This window comes from Protopterus annectens, chromosome 11.part0 (assembly GCF_019279795.1).
Source record: "Protopterus annectens isolate FY-2018-M chromosome 11.part0, PAN1.0, whole genome shotgun sequence".
Taxonomy (NCBI): Eukaryota; Metazoa; Chordata; order Ceratodontiformes; family Protopteridae; genus Protopterus; species Protopterus annectens.
The window spans coordinates 1,545,749,369-1,545,770,851 of record NC_056745.1 but is presented as its reverse complement, the minus strand read 5'-3'; the positions used below and the strand labels follow the sequence as shown (position 1 = coordinate 1,545,770,851).

Genomic DNA, 21,483 nt, shown 5'->3' with positions numbered 1-21,483 from the left:
AGTCCCTTTTATGTAAAAAGTTTCATTCCTTATTCTAAATTTATTCTCACAATCAATGTAAGCACATTGTTTACAAGACCCACATTTTCGGGTACCCCCCATTGTTTTCTCTGTACTCCTGTAACCCTTTTCTAAAATCTGTTTCAAGTTGGAACCCCGTTTAAAACTAATAATAGGGTTCTCTCCTATTTTAACAAAAATGTCATTATTCAAAGACAAATAAAACCAAAGTTTTCTAATCACTTTCTGTATGTCATACGCTGCCGGGGTGTAAGTAAGTAAACAAATTAAATTGCTACTCTGATTGGTTCATTGTAAGTAAAAGTATTTAAAACTGAACTGAGTTTTAATTAAGTTGTCTGAGGAAGTTCGAGTAACACCCGAACGAAAAGCGCTTTACGTTACTGTGGCTTCTTTTGCTTTTTTTGTTTTAATCTGTTTTAAATTTAACCAGTGTATGGAACGACTTTGGTTCGTTTTTTGTAATAAACGAGTGGAAGAATTTCCTTTGGTCCGTTTGGTATTCACTTTCAGCGTTTTCTCTCTCCTATACCATCAGGTAGTCTCAAGTACCATTGTTGGTACTTTTTTCCCCTTCAGGGAACCTCTGATACCATCATTGTTAGTTTCCTCCCTTTCCTTTTTCTGATACTTTAAACAAACAAAAAAAATCGTGTGTGTGTGTGTGTGTGTGTGTGTGTGTGTGTGTGTGTGTGTGTGTGTGTGTGTGTGTGTGTGTGTGTGTGTTCGCGTGAGTGCATATGCATGTATTTCTGTATAAGGTGGCCTTAGTTTTTAGATATGGCCAACAAGCCCTCGAAAGGTACCCTCTGGCTTCAAGATGTGCCAAAAATGTGATCAAAGGATGCCCAACTCAGATGGACACACACTGTGTGTGTGTATTGTCTTGGTGTGGTCTGTCTGCAGGAAGACTGTACGATCTATCATGTGTTCAGTTTCAGAATCCTGATAGAGCGCAAGAATAAGTTGATTTTGACAGGCCTTTTTAAATCCAAATTTGACGAGGCAATATCTGGTCTGAAGACAGATGCCATTTCCTCCTCTTCTTCTATTACTACTTTTAAACCTAAAAAGCAGAGTCACTCGATTCCTAGAACTCCCGCAGAACCACCTTCAAAATTGGCCAAGACCCCCATGGTGCTGACAGTCTCCTCAACAGTGGTGGGTCAAGATTCCCATCTTTTGTTGCCATCAGCACCGACCTCTTCAGCTCCAGTACTGGCGCAGACATCCCCCCTGTCGGTACTGATGGATCTCTTGATACCAAAGGACTTTCGGGTAGTAGATTTACCCCGTACAATCTGCTCTCCCTCCATAGATCCATTTGCAGACTGTCCTCCCAGTCCTTTTGTGGAGAAACTGCCACCAAGGTCTCCGTCGGCCTCCTCTGTTTGGTCCACCAAGAGTCTATCAGAGTCAGATATCATGAGACTGGTGGAACAGCACCTGACGGTGAGGGGATTACCTCCATCCATGGTTCTTTGCCTTCTACTACCCCTCTCCTCCTCCAACTCTAGCTGAGATTTTGGAGCCCCTGGTGTCAACGGTTCCAGCCTCAACTGTTTCGGTGCCAGCCAGAGTTCTTTCTCTGACACTGATAGTTACCCTGAGTTGTACCGGTTCCTCTGAACTGGAGACCTCCTAGGGTCGGGTCTTTACTGTCAGTTCCAGGGAGCAGGGTTTGACTCTTGATTCTATGTCGGGGGTGGCGGCCTCAGTGCAGGATGGGACAGTAGTTATGAATGAGCCTATTTTGGTTCTGGGCTCCCATCCCTCTATGGGGAGGTCTGCCTTCCAGGCTATGGAGAGGGCCTTGTCCATTGCGGGCAAACAGTCTGTGCCTTCCCTGTCGGACCAAACATCCTGGCCATCCCCTTGACTGGAGTTTCCACCAGTCTCTGCCCTGGGACAGAGGACGCAAAAGTCTCAGGACCAAACCTCTCTGGTTATATCATCTTCGGAAACCTGTCCAGACCATCCCACTGAAGAGGTACCTTTGAAGAAAAAGTGCAAGAGGAAGCAATTGGACTCCCCTGAAGGGTCTTTTGCAGAAGATACTGATTTTGATGAAGGGGAAGGTTCCTCTAGGTCACCCCTGAAGATGTTTCCTTCAAAGATGTCCTAAAAATCCTTAAGCAGAGGGGTGGCTGGAGTGCCTTCCAACCTTCCTCAGAAGAACTGGTGTACCTAGAGGCTTTTCATGCCCAGCCTTCTACCTCTTGGATCTCTCTGCCCACTGATGATCTTAAGTTGCTTGCTAAGTGGGCTTGGAAGATACCTGACTCTGTTGAGCCGATCCCATAGAAGCCTGATTGTATTCTCTCTGTACCAAAAGATGAGCAACACTGGATCAGAGGTATTCCTTTAGATGACATGGTGGTAGTGACATCCACTAAGAAGGAACTTGCTGACGAAAGTCCTACTACCTATCCTCCTAACAAGGAGTCTAGGATGATGGATAGATTTGGGAAGTGTGTGTACGCTTCATCAATCTTTGCTCTCAGGTCCCTGAATTACATGGCACATTTCACTAGACTTCAAAGAGATCTGATTAAAGAGCTATCAGATACTATTGCAGGAGCAGTAGCTGAAGGAGTCCGAGACAAAGTGGCTTCTCAGCCTGCCACCCTAGAATCTTTTTCCAACTCGTCCATGAGGCTATAATTGCACATGCTGCCAAAGAGACGATTAGAGCAGCAGGTTCAGGCATAGCCATCAGGAGACATGCCTGGATGTGATTATGTGATTTCATGGAGCCATTTAAGTCTTCTTTCATCAACGCTCCATTTGACGTATCCCTGTTTGACCCCAAAGTTAGAGAGACCCTAGCCAGCTGTGAGAAAGATAGGAAGACCATTTCTACCATGGGCGTATGGTTTTCCACTCCTCAATGGCCCTACTTTAGGAACCAGAGAAGTGGTAGGCTATGGTTCAAAAAGACACAAGGACCTTTTCACGACTCGCGTGGCAATGACTTCCCCTGGGGAGGGGGGTGTAATAATGGAAGACGCTGTCCAATAGGCAGAAATGGCCCACAGAATCAGGGTTCCAGGGAATTTTTCTATGGTAACTCCTGTCAGCGCCCAGTTGCCTTCCTCTGGAGGCAGTCAGGGGACGTTTATCCCTGCACTAATCTGCCTGGCCAGGAATAAAGTTGGGCAAATGGGTGCAGATGATCATTACCAGAGACTATAACATTCCCCTGACAGAGAAACCAAAGAATACAAGAAGAATCCTAGACATTCCACCCAGTCAAAGGGAGGCAGCAGTCTTAGAAATTCAAAAATTGTTTGAGAAAATCCAGGCAGTTCCACCAGACTAGAGAGGATCCGGAATTTACTCAATATTCTTTTTAGTGCCAAACAAGACAAGGGACTGGAGACTGATTTTGGACCTCAGTCAGTTGAACAAATCAATTCAACATACCAAATTCCAGATGGTCTCAGTTCAGTCTGTACTTCCATTCTTGGAAAAAGATGATTGGATGTGCTGAATAGATCATCAGGATGCATATTACCAAATGGACAACTGCTCTAGAAGACTCCTGCGCTTCCGGTTGGGAGCCAGTCTCTATCAGTTCTGGGCACTGCCCTTGATCTCACCACAGCCCCCAGGGTGTTCACCAAATGCATGGGAGTGGTAGCAGTGCATCTCACACTGCTAAGATTCTGGGTGTTTCCGTGTCTAGATGACTGGCTCCTTACAGCTTCCACCAGGCATCAACTCGTAAAGGCACGAGATTATACTCTCTTACTTTGTTCCAATTTAGGAATCACTATAAACCACGGAAAATCTCCTTTAGCACCATCCCAAAAGCTGGAATTCATTGGAGCTATTCTCGACACATTCTCTGGCATAGCATCTCTCCCCCTAGAAAGACTTCAAAGGATCAGATCACAAGTCAGTGAGATCATTCACAACAAGAAAGTAACAGCGAGACTCATTCTACAAACTCTGAGATCAGTGGCATCCTTTATCACTCTAGTTGCCCTGGCCAGGTATCGCATGGGAATTCTTCAGTGGCTTCTGGCCTCCCAATGGTCCCTACTGAATCAGCAAATGTCCATTCTAATAATGATCACTAATCATTGCAAACAGGACCTGAGTTGGTGGCTTCATTCCAGTCAAATTTTTGTTAGGCTGTCCCTTTGTCCTCCCTCAACCCTAAGCCATAGTGACCACAAACGTGTCTTAGGGTGGCGGGGGGCATTATTTGGGAAAGACAGTCCAAGGCACTTGGTCCTAGTTGGAGGCCAATTTGCATATCAGTTTACTGGAGATGAGGGCAGTACTCTTAGTGTTGCAGACATTTCACGATACCCTCACCTTGGGAATGATTGCAATTCAGACAGGCAATATGTCAGTAGTCTAGTATATCAGCAAGCAAGGAGGAGCCAGATCTTACCCTCTTTGTTGAGAAGCACTGTGAGTGTGGCAATGGATGATTTTTTCTGACTGCTTTCTAGTGGCAACTCACATTCTGGGACCTCCAGTGTGATTGCAGACAAGCTGAGAAGATCCATCCTAATGCCTCACTAATGCTCTCTCAATCCAGTGGTGGTGGTGGACAAGATATTCCACCACTGGGGCCAACCTTGTTGTGACCTGTTCACATCTCCTGTAAACAACAAGTGCAGCAGTTACTTTACCCTAATACCCCCCCCCCCGGAGAGTCATCCAGAGATGCTGTCCTTCACTATTGGCCCCCCTGGTCTATTGTACTCTTTTCCTCCAATTCCACGAATGTCAGTTTCTAAAGAAAGCCAACAGGTCAAAGAACAGAATAGTCCTCATTGCCCCATTCTGGCCTCGACAGGTCTCGTTTCCCTTTCTATGACCTCATCTGCTTTGGAAACCCTGGATACTAGACCCAGCTCCAGACCTGCTGTCTCACCCAGAGGAACTGGTGTATTGAATCCACAACATCTCAAGCTCACTGCATGACTTCTCCAGTTCTCATGATTGCCAGGCATCCCTCCCTCACCTCCCCGGTCCAATGCATCATTCTGACCCACCACAAACCTTCAACTAAAAAATTGTATCATAACAAATAGCTAAAGTTTTCTAAGTGGTTGCTAGACCGCAATCTTGACCCATATTCAGCACCAATGACAAAGTTTTAGACTTCTTAGCCTTACTGTATGAGACAGGCTCATCATCCTGTACTCTTCGGGAGCACCTTGCTGCGGTATCTACCTTCCATATTGGATTCAGTGGTTCATCACTTATGTCGCATAAACTTTGTAAAGCCTTTTTGAAAGGAACCTTAATGCTCAGACCTCCATATAAAGAACCCTTTGCACCGTGGGATTTGAATCTGATGTTTTAGTCACCGTTTTCTCACCCTTTTGAACTTTCAGCAAGTTGTAACTTAAAATTCTTGTCCTGGAAAACCTTAAGCCTTGTCCTGCAGACCTCCCTATTTGTTCTTTCATAAGGACAGGGTCTCCCTCTGAACAAATCCTTTCTTCTTACCAAAGTCTGTTTCCAAGTCTTTGTAAAGCCTTTTTGAAAGGAACCTTACTGCTCAGACCTCCATATAAAGAACCCTTTGCACCATGGGATTTGAATCTGATGCTTCAGTCACTGATTTCTCACCCTTTTGAACTTTCAGCAAGTTGTAACTTAAAATTCGTGTCCTGGAAAACCTTAAGCCTTGTCCTGCAGACCTCTCTGCTTGATCTTTCATAAGGACAGGGTCTCCCTCTGACAAATCCTTCGTTTTTACCAAAGTTTGTTTCTGAGTCAAATGTCAATCAGACTTTACATCTTCCAGTCTTTTTTCTCAACTTTTCCAACAAAGGGGAATACTGTCTACATTTGCTAGATGTACACAGACAATTACGTTTCTACCTTCATAGAACAAAGGATAATAGAAAATCTGACCAGCTGTTTGTTGCCTTTTTATTCAGTCTCTTTAGGCAGCCCAGTATCAAAAGTTACCCTAGCAAAATGGCTTAAGGACTGTATCACTTTTGTTTACAACAGGAATGGACTCCACCCACCAGGATCTGTAAAGCACATTCAACAAGAGCTATAGTAGCATCTGCAGTTTTTCTTGCCAGAACTTATTTTGATGATATTTGTGCAGCAGCAACATGGGCATCTCCTCATACCTTTATTACTCATTACAAACTGGACCAGGTCTCTAGGGGACATGCATCATTTGGCTTGATGGTGCTCAGGAATATTCTTCCATGAGACCTCCCAAGATTCAGGTAGCTAGGGACTCTGTCCCACAGTCTAGGATTATGTGAAGATTGACAACATCAGATAAAGAAGTTATGTCTTACCATAACGTTCCATCTGTGTTGTCGATCTTCACTAATCCTTGACATTCCCTCCCTCCCTCCCTCCTTCCCCCTGCTTTTAGAACTCGTGGTGGATTGAATAGTCCCAAAGACTGGCTTCATAACAGGGACAAAGATATAGTCTCTTGTCTATTATTTCTTGTCTGTCACTATAGTTTGCAAACTCGATCTGAGGTAATTTGGTAAGGATCATTGTGGATAGAGCTACGCTCAAGAGTTTTTGGAAGGCGTGAGCTGGAGTAACGGCCGAGTCGGTTCCGAGGCTGAAAACAGAGCCCACAGTCAAGGATTAGTGAAGATCGACAACACAGATAGAACTTTATGGTAAGACATAATTTTTTTTCCATCTTAGATTTAACTAAAAACTCTAATAGAACAGGTCTTTCATTCACTTAAAATCCCCCTCTCCCTTTCTAGTTGACTGTACTGGTGGGGAGGGCAGTCTCTAGCCTGCAATCCAAATGGTTTCATGGTCTCATCCCACTCTATTTCCTTTCCTGCCTGAGTTATTTGTTCCCAGATATCTAACTGTTCTTATCAACTTATGATGTATGATTACTTTGGTGCTGTTTCCACTTTTTGTATTTAAAGATCAAGATCACAATATCTGTGGGATTTCTTGGTTCTCCAATATGTAGCAGTCTTGGAGTTAAATAGCAGTAGAATGTGAGGGGCATACCTCCAAATGTCAGAGAATACAGGCAGAATACAAGCAGCTTGCATTCTGCAAAAATGCTTTTTTACTTTGTTTTATGTTGGTTGAACATGCTACCATTTTGACCATTGTGCTATCTTAGGATCACCGTTATGAGTGGTGATCACAAGAATCACACATTATTCATGAAGCCTGAGTGTTCATATAACTGTATATAGCTCTTAAGCCTCTTGTTTAGTAATCAGGTGCAACAACATAAAAGTCAAAATTTGAAACCTTTTGTTGTTTTACATAGAAAATTGAGGAGTAGGAGAATTTTTGTAAGATAGATCTGAATGACATCACATTTGTGGCTTTACTCTTCAGCATTGCTTTGAGATTTGTAATCCATCATATTATGTGATAAAGTTGCACATTTTATTAATATGGAGTAATAAAGATTTGAGGGAAAATCCGAGATTTCTCTGAAATTTGAAGTTTTAGAGAGCTTATGTCAAAACTGTTTTTTCATATTTATTAGGTTCTTGGACATGAACACCACTTGTGAGTTTCTTTGACATACAGTTTATTCAGAATACTTGTTTGTATATTGATGGATAAGTTGTTGTAGTGATATTGTCTTCTTTTGTTCACTCCAGCAAGCATGGATATTGTTCTGTCACAGAATTGTGGGAAGATTCTTGTTGGGGATCCCTGTCAGCAAATTTATTCTTTTAGAGGTGCAGTTAATGCCTTGAATGAAGTACCACACACGCACATCTACTACCTAACACAGGTAAGAATAAAAGTTGTTTCCTGTGGCTATTTATCATTCGCTAACTTTCCTAATCAGTAAGTGTGTGATATAAATTTAAAACTTTGCTTTGTAGCATGCCTGATTAATTCTGCTGTACCTCACAATCTTCTCTAATGTTCTGAAGTTAATTTAATGGTGCGTAACATGGAATTTCCTAATTTTGATATGAACAACTTGGCATATTTTATAATTTCCTCTTACTCTTCTAATCTGGATCATCACTGCTCGTGGTTGGTGCATGTTGTGATAGGTTTTCACATCTGTCTTTTTTGCTGGACAGTCCCTATTTGGGCATTTGCTTGCTTTGAAAAAATATGAAAAATGATAAATGTCCTGAGATTTGGAAAAAAAATGCTTCCAAGTTTCTTGTTATAGTTGCATAAAGCCGTTATTTTGTATCTTAAGCACCTTAACATGAAACAACAGAAACAACTGAAATTCTGTTAAACTAAACTTTTGTTTTGGCAGCAAATTGAAATCTATTCCTTTACACTGATTTATAAGTATGATTTATCCTGTAAAATTATGCTTTCTTAAAAAAAAAAAAGTTTCACTTTGGACATCTGAAAATGTGTCAATCCTTTGATGGTGTTGCCAGTGTGGATGCACTGATCTCTGTGCTTTGCAGTATTTTTCTGACACTTATGCAGTTCACATCCTGATTCACTAGTGCATTTTGTGACTGTTGTGACATTTATTGCCTGGGTTGTAAGCCTTCAGTGTATTTCTGCAATCAGCATATTAATAACCAGGGCCCCTTTTAGCACTGTCATTTTGGTCTGGGAGCGAACCAAGTTGTAGACCATCTTGTACCCCTGTGGAGTGAGAGGAGTGCAAGAAATGCCCCTTCCCAATGACTTTCTTGTAGATGTGTCCTGAGTTGTCAGTGCTGAGCATCTCACACTTGAGCAGTTGGAACAAGGCTACGCCCAGCCAGGTGACATAAAGTAATCCCTAAAGACCTAAAGGATCGGGATGTTTACTGTCCTGGTCTTCCAAGAATCACTGAATGCTTACCAGCTAGAGATGAGGAAACTCCTCTGTTCCTTTTGCACCACTTAGGCCCATAGGGATGGTCCAAATTTTGGAGATATTTTGCTGTTCATTATCTGGTAGGATTTGTTTTCATGGATATAGGAATCCATGAAAATAGAAAAAAAAATGCACTTTATTCATCTGCTTTTACTGTATTTGTGTTTCCTCCTACTTTATTTTGCGTTTGCCTCTTCTTAAAGTACTCAGTTTTATTTATTCTGCTGCATTTATTACTGCTTGGTAGTAGCCTGATTAAATTGTAACTGTTGTTCTAAGTCCTTTGGTTTAAGCATTTGGGCTTCATACCAGTTGTTTTACATTAAGAAGGTTTGTGGTCTGCACTGTTGTGGCAGGACAGGTAGCTTGCATCCTTCTTAGCTCAGCCTTCAGTGTCTGCTATTCTAAAAGTGTATTAGTTATGGTTTAAGCACTTGGACTTCAGGCCAGTTATTCTACATTAAGAAGGTTTGTGGTCTGCACTCTTGTGGGAGGAGAGGCTGGATTCTGCCTTTCTGAGTTGGGAATATCTTGTCACAGGCTTATTGTTCCTGCTTATTTGAACTGTTTCTTTCTGAAATTGGTGCGCCTTGCTGCTGTACCATAGACCAGATTCAGGCCTGCTGAATCTAGCTTTGTTTGTATAACTTGAGCACTGATCCAGTCCATCTTTTTTTGGAGAAGGTTCCCCTGCACCCTAGTGGCAGGAGTGTGCAGTTAGAGCTTGTCTGATTGAAGACTGCTGGAACAGGGCTCGGTTTTGAGCTTTTTTCTGGTTAATTGGGTAACTTGTTTAAATCAGTTTGTTCGTTTTATATATATATATATATATATATATATATATATATATATATAGAGAGAGAGAGAGATATATATATATATATATATATATATATATATATATATATGAATTGCACTTTATTCATCTGCTTTTACTGTATTTGTGTTTCTTCCTACTTTATTACTAGGGGCATTGACTACAACTCTTATCTGAGATATAGAACAATAAGTATCCTTTTCTGTGCATTTAAAGTATTTTTTGATTGTATCTGCTTTATTTTCTGGGAAAAATAAAATACTTGTTTCCCGCCTTTCTAAGCTAGTATAGTCCAGTTTTCAGGTTAGTGCTGAATTCAGGGCTGTGTTACAAGTCTCTGTGTTTGCCCATACCTTAATTGGATAGAAGGAAGTTTCTCTGTTCACCTGTGAGAGAGGGGAGCTTTGAGCAGCCTATCTGTCCCTGGAGGAGTGGTATCAGCCTAGAAATTTTTAGTTTTGGCCATTTTGGGCTAATTTCTATCTCTTTCATTTCCCTACTATAAAAAACACATTTGCCCAGTTTTGCACGCCGGGCAGCGAAGGTTAGCTAGGGTATAACTACTCCTGGCTCCACAAGGTCTCCTCTTCAATTTTTCCCTTGGAACTAGACAAACATTCAACTTAAGCACTCAAACCATTCATTTCTCAGCCCAGCACTTGCTCAAAACTCATAGCAAGCACTTATAAACCCTAGCACTAGACCCCCCTATACTGTACAGAAGGACAAGGCTCTCTATTCGACCTTACCAGCCAATCAGTAAAACAGTTCACTGTACCTATCCAGGCATGTCCAAAGGGCAGTTTCAGCTGTACTCTCCAGTCCAACTATTGAACCTGGGAATTTTGAAGCAATGTTACAACTGCCTCACGTACACAGACAACACTCTCCTCCTACCACCAAACACTAATACATGCAAGAGATACGATTATACAGCCAAACTGGAGGCTAAGCTCTCTCAATCCAAGACTGGATCAGACAGTCAAGAGGAGAAGAGAATACTTGCATCACACCACCAGCTTAACATAAACCCATTAAACCAGCACCGGTAAAAAACACACATAAATGCACGAAAACATACTAAAAGGCTCTAAATAAAAATCTACAAAAGCAACAGAGACCTCCAAAGCAGACATCCAAGCAACCTCCACCCCCCCCCCCAACACAAACCATGAATCACAAAACCAGTGTGCCACGCAATCACAGCCCTTAAGGCAAAATAACATACCCAACACACTAGTAATAGGTGACTATCATCAGGCACACTGATGTTCCACTCACTAGGCTGAACAAGGAGAAGGTTACTGTTAGCTGCCTGTCGGGTGCCAGGATCCGCTACATAACACAAGCACTCGAGTCACTCCAGAACAAGTACAAATACGACTCTGTCATTGTCCATGTTGGTGTGAGTGACCCGAGCCGTACCTCCTTGGACTACATGAAAAGAGACATGGAAGAGCTCTCTTATCACGTTGCCCAGGCCGGTATGACCCTGACCCTGAGTAGCATTCTGCCCTCACCAAGAATGAAACCACAGTATAAAGAAAAAGTTATCAAGTTCAACAATTGGCTAAGTTTCTGGTGTCATTCTAAGGGGATCCAGTGCCCGCCTGGGATGACATGCTCGACAAGCCACGCTGCTTTACTAGAGACAGCTTGCACCGGTCACCCTTAGGCTTTTGAATACTGGCCAAGGCTCTTGCCACCCCCATAGTGCCTTTTTTAGGCAAGGCTCAAAAGGCAAACCCACCGCCGTAAATAGCACAAGTAACAAAAAACTGAGGGTAATGCTACTCAATGCCAGAAGTCTAAACCTAAAAATGCATGCACTTGATGCACTCCTCAGTATGGAGAAAATCGATGTATGTGCAGTAACAGAAACCTGGTTTAAGGCTCCAGAGAGCACCCCAGCACTACCAGGTACAACTCATACCATACATTTCGGCCACCGAACCTGGAACGAAATACAAAAGACGGGGGCGTATCCATATTCATCAAGGATACCCACACCTCCAGATTAGTGGCACAGCACGGTGCTTCAGAGATCATCCACGTGCAACTAACAACGGGCAAAACTGCAATTCAAATTGTAGCTTGCTACAGATCACCCACCATGTCCCAGGGTCCCCATTCCACGTTTCTGGAAACACTGGGAAACATAAAGGTCCTATGAAACACCCTATTATTGGGTGATTTCAATTACCCAAACATTAACTGGGAGAACTACTCAAGTACTAATTCCCTTGCCCAACATTTCCTAGAATTTATAAACTCAAATGCCCTGGATCAACTAGTCAACACTCCCACCAGAGGTGACAACATATTGGACCTGGTCATCACCAACATGGGCGACCGGTGTTCCACACCGGAGGTCAACCCCTCACTGGTTAGATCTGACCATAAACAAATCACTCTGGATATCCATTCCGCCCCCACCTCTGGTCAAGGAAACCACCATGAAAAACTTTTCAAAAGCAAACTTCACATTACTTAAGACCAAGGTGGAACGTTTCAAAGCCCCCATGCTAAAGGGTAATGCTGTCCAAACTGCAAAATCCTTTACTAATGCATTCTGTGGGCACCTACAAGAATGCTTGGATCGTGCTATCCCAAGCAAAACCAAGACTCACTCCTCCAAAGAAAAGGAAACCAGACTGGTGGACTCTTGCCATAAACAAGCTATACAATAGAAAGAGGAAACTAGTACAGAAAAGAGTAAAATCCTAAGAAGGGAAGACATCACTAATCAGTATCAGCAAGAAACTATGATCCCTCATAAAATCATTCAAGGCTAGCTTCGAAAGAAAAATTGCAAGGACTCCAAAGATAACCACAAGGTATTCTTTAGCTATATCAAGAATCTAAGTGGCAATGCTCAGATCTGCTCGGAGTTAGTGCAGAATGGCACAAAATACACTGAACCGATCGATATCACCAACATCCTGGCAGTCAGGTTCGGTGCAAACTTCACTTCCCTCTCACCCCCAAAAAGGCTCATAACCATACCAGAAGAATGTAGAGCCTCAGAAATTACAGACACTCAGGTTCAAACAGCCCTTCCCAAAGCCAAAAACACAGCATCAGTGGGACCAGACGGTGTCCCAGGCTGCATCCTACATGAGCTCAAAGATGAACTAACCCCTCACCTAAACACACTGTTCAAACTCAGCCTCTCAACAGGCTACATACCCACAGAATGGCACACAGCAACGGTTATTCTGCTCCACAAAGGTGGAGCCACAACAGAACCCGGGAACTATCGCCCTATAAGCCTGACTAGCTTGGTCTGCAAGGCTATGGAGCACATCATCATGGAACTCAACAGAGATATTGGGAACCTCCAAACACTGGACCCTACCCAGTTTGGCTTTGTTAAGGGCAGATCATGCCTCCTAAACCTGGTGGACTTTTTTGAGACAGTTACCAAGGCTATAGACAAGGGAAAGGTGGTACACACAGCCTACCTAGACCTCGCAAGGGCCTTCGACACCATTCCCCATTCTTGTATTATAGACAAGCTCACCAGCCTGAACATAAACCCCTGTGTCACAAGATGGGTTGCCAACTGGCTCATGAACAGAACCTACATGGTGAGAGTTGCAGAAGCTAGGTCCGACTCTAAACCAGTTACAAGTGGTGTTCCCCAGGTTTCAGTCCTAGGACTCCTCCTGTTCGGCATATACTTCTCAGAGGTACAGGCAAGCACAGGAGGACTATGGCTGACCAAGTTTGCAGATGACTGCAAACTAGGGGCTATAATTGACTCTCCGGCTGACACAGAAATCCTCCAAAAAGGTCTCTCTGAGATGTATACCTGGTGTCAAAATCATGGCCTCAAGCTAAATGCCAAAAAGTGCATAGTCATCCCCTTTGAAAAAAACAAAGTACCCACAAACTACCACATAGGTGGTAGTCCCCTAAATACGGAAGACGTAATAAGGGATCTGGGGACCCAAGTAGATAGTAATCTCTCTTTTGATAATCACATTGTCAAAGTGGTTAGAAAATTCTTCTATGTGGCCCACCTAATTACAAAAGGGTTCACATCCAGATAAAAAGAGGTCATTGTACCTCTCTACTCATCACTCATCAGACCCATCATAGAATACACTGCCCCATTTGGGATGTACCTTACAAGACACCTGCAACAGCTGGAAGGATCACAGAAGTACCTCACCAAGAGGATCACTGGTCTCAAACACATGCCGTATGCAGCTCAACTGAAGAAACTCCAGCTGTACTCTGTTGCATACTGCCTACTTAGAGGTGATCTCTGCCTGACATACAAGGCCATGTCCAACCCAGAATTGATGGACATGCTCCACCTAAAGAAAACCATATCCCCCTCAAGCCACACTCTCTAGGGATCTAAACCTCACCACTACGTGCTGGAGGGATAGATTCTTGTCCCAGAGACTTCCCATGCTTTGGAACAAGATTCCAATCTACATTAGTCAGAGCTTCCCACTAACACTCTTCAAGAGAAACCTTGACGAGTGGATGGGAAATGGAAAGTTTACCCCGGGGATCACTTCAGTGGCTCTGCTGGATAGAGGCACAGGGAACTAATCTAAGGGGGCGGCGAAAGCCAACACATTCTGCTAGACTTATAAATGCCTTCAGGCAGATAGCCTAGTACCTACCTATGAACCTACTCACATGAAATGTGACTTGACAGCAACAGTTTAAGATATTATACCATAAGTTCTCTGATTTGCCAATGTCTTTTTGTTGTTATTGACTGGGAGACTTTTCTGAGTGACACTTTTCCTTGTTTGTATTCTTTCTGGAAATGGTTATATCTTCTGTGGAAAAATAATGAGGAAAGTTTTGTCCTCTCTCCCATGGAACATGTCCTGAAGGTCTCCATTTTATGCAGTTTAGAAGCATTCAGATTCATCTCTATTTTCTGTGGGAAAGACAGATACTGCATGTGAGGTCCACCCCTGCAACATGGAGTCACATTTCACTAAACATTCCTGGGCAAATTCCAGCTTGAAAATTTTGGTCTGTTATAGGTGCCAGATACTACAACACCCTTCTACTGTGCTGCCTGATGTGGAATCCAGAGCTTTGAGCAATGTGGAAACTGAGTTTTCTCTTCAGCCACTTGTGTGTCCCATTTCTAGTCCTCCATTATGGATCAGGTGCTGGAAAAGTTGGCAGGTGTCAATCAGAGATCGAGGAAACTTTAGGGAGAAAAAGTTATGGCTGCTTCTAAACACATTGTGGTTACCTGTATAGCATGTTTCCACACTGCCCACTGTAGTTTTGTGTACTGATTCTGTGGTCAGGACAGCTGGTTTAGTGGTGTGCCTGCACCATTTGGTGTGGTTTAGGCTGTACTCATCTGAGGATAAATTTAAACAGGTCATTCGGGATATTGCCTAGGGTTGCCACCTTTGCATCCTTCCATTTCCTGACAAATAAGCCACACCCCCTTAATAATGAAAACACAGTCCTTGCCTCAGTGTAGGATCTGAAGAAGGCCTTAAAAGGCCGAAAATGCTTATCCAGGATTTTAACCATTATTTTTTTTTAGTGTTTTAACAATAAACCTTCTCTGTGGTGGCATCTTATCTTTTTGATTTTGACTTACTCTGTTGAAGAACAAGTTGCCTCTGGCTACCCTAAATAATTTATTTTATTGTAGGTTATTAATGTTATGTGGTGCATTTATGCCTTATTTTTTCACTACTCAGGAGATTTATGTATGCATAAGTCAATATTATTTTATACACGCATATATACATACACACACACACACACACGTGCTGTCATTGGCTGTGACGAGCCAAATCAATCACTAGATGGACACACACACACACACACACACACACACACACACACACACACACACACACACACACACACACACACACACTATGCTTTCTACACAAATTCAATGAATATCAGTTCACATATGGCACATCTTTGGGGTGTTGGAAAAAATGAGAGCACCTGAATAAAACACACAGAGAGATAAGGAGGACATGCAGACTCCACACAGATGGAGCCACAGTCAAGAGCTCAAGACAGGGAGACATGAGCTGTGACATGGCAAGACCGCTCACTGTACCAATGATGTTTCCTTTCCCACATAGGGAAACGAGCTGTGACATGGGTACCACTCACTGTGTCACTGTACCAATGATGTGTTTTTTTCCCACATAGGGAGACATGAGCTGTGACATGGGTACCACTCACTATGTCACTGTACCAATGATGTGTTTCTTTCCTACATAGGGAGACTTGAGCTGTGTCATGGGTACCACTCATTGTACCAATGATGTGTTTCTTTCCCACATAGGGAGACATGAGCTGTGACATGGGTATTGCTCACTGTACCAATGATGTGTTTCTTTCCCATATAGGGAGACATGAGCTATGACATGGGTACCACTCACTGTGTCACTGTACCAATGATGTGTTTCTTTCCCACATAGGGAAACATGAGCTGTGACATGGATACCGCTCACTGTACCAATGATACGTTCCTTTCCCACATAGGGAGACATGAGCTATGACATGAGTACCACTCACTGTGTCACTGTACCAATGATGTGTTCCTTTCCCACATAAGGAGACATGAGCTGTGACATGGGTACCAGTCACTGTGTCACTATACCAGTGATGTGTTTCTTTCCCACATAGGGAGACATGAACTGTGACATGGGTATCGCTCACTGTACCAATGATGTGTTCATTTCTCACATAGGGAGACATGAGCTATGACATGAGTACCACTCACTGTGTCACTGTACCAATGATGTGTTCCTTTCCCATACAGGGAGATATGAGCTTTGACATGGATACTACTCACTGTGACACTGTACCAATGATGTGTTCCTTTCCCACATAGGGAGACATGAGCTGTGACATGGGTACTAGTCAATGTGTTACTATACCAATGATGTGTTCCTTTCCCACATAGGGAGACATGAGCTGTGACATGGGTATTGTACTAAGGATGTGTTTCTTTCCCACACATCTTGCCCAGACTATCAAAGATCGTCACTTATTGTGTACAGTGCCAGTGTTTGACAATGATGCAAAAGAGAAGGAATCATGGCCAGGTTGTTGCTTTTGGATACACTTATACACAGGTCAACCCCCCCCCCCCAGCACATACATAAACATAAGCCATAACAATGATTGTTTTTCCCTTGAATTTGAATGCAAATTGGAAACCAAATTGAAGCAGTAAAAAATTTTAGAAACATACTTCAGAAATGTGTTAACTCTCAGAATGATTGAAAATACCCTTCAGTGTTCACCATAGCTGGATTTTCCTGACAGAGACCCTGATTTAATGACTGTCAGGAAAATTTCCTGACAGGTAGCAACCCTATTTATTGCTGCCTACAAGAGTGACATTCGGTTTAGTCTTCCCAGGAAGTGGTTGTAGACTTGTTAAAGAGAATATATGCATTAACCACCAAGGAGGAAGGCTGTATGATTCTCCTCCTGTTCCTTTTCTTCTGTGCTCCTTCTTAAAGGTAAGGAGAACCTGTAAATGTCAGCCGTAGTGGCATCCCCTAACTCCACCCACATATTTGTCCAGAAGGTGTGCTTCACCTACATAGCAGATATATTTCTGACTACCACCTAGTGCATACAGTGAAAAGAATCTGGTTCTCTGAGACTGCCTCAGATAGGAGAGCCATTACAGTGGAATAAAGGATTTTAGACATGGTCATAGATATCTACATCTTAGACATTTTAAGTGTTTTCTCAGAAAGAGTTGTGCACTGGAGTAAACTATGTGAGTTCCTGAAGCAGGCCCAAATTCTGGTTTGCAAAAAGGACAGTAGAGCCTTTTTTCCTGTGGAAAAAGACATAGTTTCCTCCTGCCATTTCACTTTTTGAAGTGAAATGGGAGAATTTTTCCCATTTTTGGCATCAGTAATCTCACGAAACACATCAGATCCCAGATGGCCACTGTCCAGGTCATCATCGACTGTGTTTTTGTAATTTACTTAAATGGTGTCACTTGTATGTTTTTGCTCACCAGATTTTTTCATGTGATGAAATCCAAAATACTGACACTTGGTGTAGAGGAATTTCCCCATTTCTTTGTAATCTTAACCACTAACCACCCTGCATCTGAAACATGCATATTTGCATGTATTTGTACATCCTGATTACACATGCCCTCCCTTTCAGATTTACAGTAGGGAACAACCATTTTTATTTCACCTTTGTATTTTTGACTGTCCAGTGCTTTCAGAGTCTCCTAGTCCCAGCCTGTGCCCACCTAAGAACAAAAGAAGTCCACATTTATCCCTACCTGGATGACCTAATTCAGGTCTCCATGCTGTGGCAGATATACAGTGCAGTAATAATCACAATATCCTCCCTTTCCCATCTAAGCTTCTCCTTGAACATCCCCAAGTCTAGCCTAAAGCTTAAGATAGGGAAAGATTTCTTGGTAGAACTGTAGGACACAGATGAAGCTTGCCTTTTTCTTCCCAGAGAGATGACCTTGACCCTGTAATTTTTTTCCATAACCAGGTGCATGCAGGTGTGCACTGTCTGCAGACCATGGGAGATACAATGGTCCCTGGATCACACATCATCATCTTGATGATGCCACTGGCACATTTGCACATACGGAAAATTCAGTGGTACGTGAGAAGTGTTTGGGTTCAACACATGCAATCTCTCATCTGTTGAATTTCTTATCTTCTGTCCATAACGAGGGTGTTTCTCTGGTGGAAGGACAAGGTGGATTCCAACGAGAGCTGTTCAGTGACATACCCATTCTTAACAGACACTTCAGACCATGTGTGAAAAACACATTTAGTGCACCTTGTGGTAAGCAGAGTCTGCTCATGTCAATGTAAAAGAAATAATGGTTCTGCTAACTTTTCATTGGAAATTTTCAGAGCAAGTTTATCACAGACATTTTGACAATTTTTCTCGATAACACCACATTCACATAGTACATCAGTAAGCAAAGCAGCAGCCAATCTTACCAGATAAGCAGAATTGCTGTGCTAGTGTGGAAAGTGGCCACACGGCAAACCTGCATCTGTATATGTCCTGTCAGAGCAAAATTTGCTAGCCAACAGCCTGAACAGGTTGTTAATCAAAATTTAAGAGGAATTTGTACCCCTGGGTATTTTGGAGCATTTTGTAAACCGTCAGTGGACTTATTTACCTCAAATGAAAATCACCGGCTACCCACCTTCTGCCCCATGTTCCACAAATACTGTGGTTTGGGCCACAGATGCCTTTAATTTGGGCTGGGAAGAAGGCTTTGCTATTTATCATCCATGTGCTTATGTTCATCTTTTAGACACTTCACAAGATGAAAAAGGAGGAGACAGTGCTCAATTTGACCTAGGCAATAATGTTTTTCCATTCTGATCCGGCTAGCTAAACAGGAGCATGATGTTCATCGTGTTTCACTGTTGCAGTCATTATACTTGGGTTATCCTGCTGGCAGGCTACCCGCAGTCGGCCTGAATTCCAAAGTCGCCTCTTCCCTGACATCAGTGCGCCAGGGGTATATAAGATGCATCCGATGCCATTTTCTCCAGTCTTTCTTGCTGCACGGTGCCTGACGCAAAAGCACTTCGCTAGTGCCGGTTGGCTGACTCCTGAGATTTTTGAAATTGAATTTCAGATCCGAAGTCTTCAGTAAAGCTAAGTACCCCCGTTGGGGAAACTTTTTCTTGCTCCAGACCGATGTCAGTAAAAGTTAACAATTGTATTTCTTGTGGGAAGCAAATACCTCATAAGGATTTTCATTCTTACTGTATTCCTTGCCTAGGCCCTGTCCATGACAATGCCAGTTGTCGGTTTTGTGCTAGATTCAACCAATGCACTATTAAGCGTCGGTTCGATTTTGCTTTACATTACTTTGGCCGAAGGTTTAACTATATAATGCCGTCTGAACAACCGATGACCGGAGTTCATAAAAAGTGCAAGGACAAAGAAAAGGACAGGCATCCGAGGTCCAAAACCGACGAAGCCTCTTCTAGGCAAGTTGCCGGTTCACCGGTTCTCAGTGAGGCGCTTTTGCAGCCCCTGACACCCGCTACCTCAGAGCCACAGGCCACCTCCGACTCCCACGTGGAGACAACCAGGCCTCTGGAAACTCAAGGTATTGGGCCTACGGAAACTATTCCCTCAGATGGGTCCGGAGCCGCTTAGCAGGCATCGGCTTCTGAGGGTGTTTTCAGACCTACACAGCTTACTATCAAGACCACTTCAGCAGCCAAGGCAATGTCTAAAACACCTTTAAAGACAAAGAAACAAGTACAGCATTCTCCTGGACAGTCATCCATGCCAAAGAAACAGATGCTTAAAATGACCGAGGACCTAATTACTTTGATCAGGGGTCCCCATCCCCCTCCTGATAAAAGGCCTAGGCAAGATACTGATTATGACTCCTCTGACCAGGTTTCTATTTCTTCTGATTCCTCTTCAGAACAGGGATATTCTCTTCCTCCCAATGAGGATTCTGACGCTGAAGAATCTATCCCTTCAGCCTCTCCTCCTGAGGACTACTCTTTTGGGGAAACCCCGCACACCATGAGGGAGCATTTCCATTGGGAGAGCCAGGATTATTCAAAATCCAAGAAAAGGCTCAGAGACATTCTTTTATTGCCTCAGCACAGGCCTCTTGCTATCCCCCTGTACTAGATATTGCTGATGATGTATTTTCTGAATCCAGTTTGTCTCCTGATTCTTTACCCCCTGCACCAGTTAAGCCAGATAGGTACTACAGGGTCCCAGGTTCTCATAAATTTCTTTATAAAAACCCTGCTGCTGATCCAGAAACAATTTCTCAGGGTCCCAAAGGGGTCAAGGCTTCCACTGCAAAAAACCCTGTTCCCTCTGATAGGGATTCTAGAGCACTGGACCGATGGAGGAAAAACGTTTACACCTCTGCTACTTTAGCTGTAAGGGCTTTAAACTGCCAGTTTCACATGCTTAAATATCAACAATACCTAATGTCTTTGCTAAAACAGAAAATGCTTACAAGCTGTGAATGTCCTGAAAACAAGGAAATGCAGGATTTATTGCATGCAGCTGAACAAGTAGGAAAGCATACTTTGCAATGTGGTTTTGATTCATTAGAGGCTTCTTGCAGAGCCGCAGTTACAGGTTCTGTCATTCAAAGGCATGCTTGGCTAAAAGAACAGCGTTTACCTGATCATGTTAAAGCAAAATTATTGGATGCTCTATTACAGCATGATACTTTGTTTGGTGTTAGGGCAGAAGAGGTGTTAAAGAAAATGGAGGATAAAGCAAAATCAATGCAGACAGTAAAGGATTTCTTATAGGTTCAGCCACCCAGATTTAGCAGGAACTGGCCTTATAAAAATTGGTCCTTTCCAGTGTCAGACAGGCCACAAAGAGGCAGCTACAGACACCCAAGAGGCAGATCTCAGCCCCAAGGCTCATACAGACCTAAACAATGGGGTGCTTCAGCCCCCAAAGGCAGAGAAGACAAATCACAACCTTATAGGAAACAGTCACAATGACTTTCCTCTACCAATGCCAAGCACTTACCTTTTGGCAGCACCCTTAGGGGGAAAGCTAGCACTTTCCTCACAAAAATTGGCACATGATCACCCAGGGCAAATGGGTACTGAATATTGTCTCTCAGGGTTACAGGTTCCACTTTCACACCCTACCAAGGCCAAAAGGTATGCCAGACCTGACACACAATCAATGGGCAGAGGCACAAAAAAAATTTCTGCTCTCATGGACATGAGGGCTATTCAGAAAGTACCACAGCAAGAGCAGGGGCAAGGATTTTACTCATGACTTGTCTTGGTACCCAGAAAGGACAAAGCCTGGAGACCAATACTGGACCTGTCTACTCTAAATACTT

General features: G+C 43.1%; 1 protein-coding gene across 2 annotated transcripts in view; it reads left to right on the top strand.

Moving 5' to 3' along the window:
* FBH1 (F-box DNA helicase 1) overlaps positions 1 to 21,483 on the top strand; it is a 1,264,666-nt gene that overhangs the window by 958,429 nt on the left and 284,754 nt on the right. For both annotated transcript variants that reach the window (XM_044088820.1, XM_044088821.1), the window contains one exon: positions 7,626 to 7,762. In XM_044088820.1, the coding sequence (XP_043944755.1) occupies positions 7,626 to 7,762 (137 nt within the window). The remainder of the gene's footprint in view (positions 1 to 7,625; positions 7,763 to 21,483) is intronic.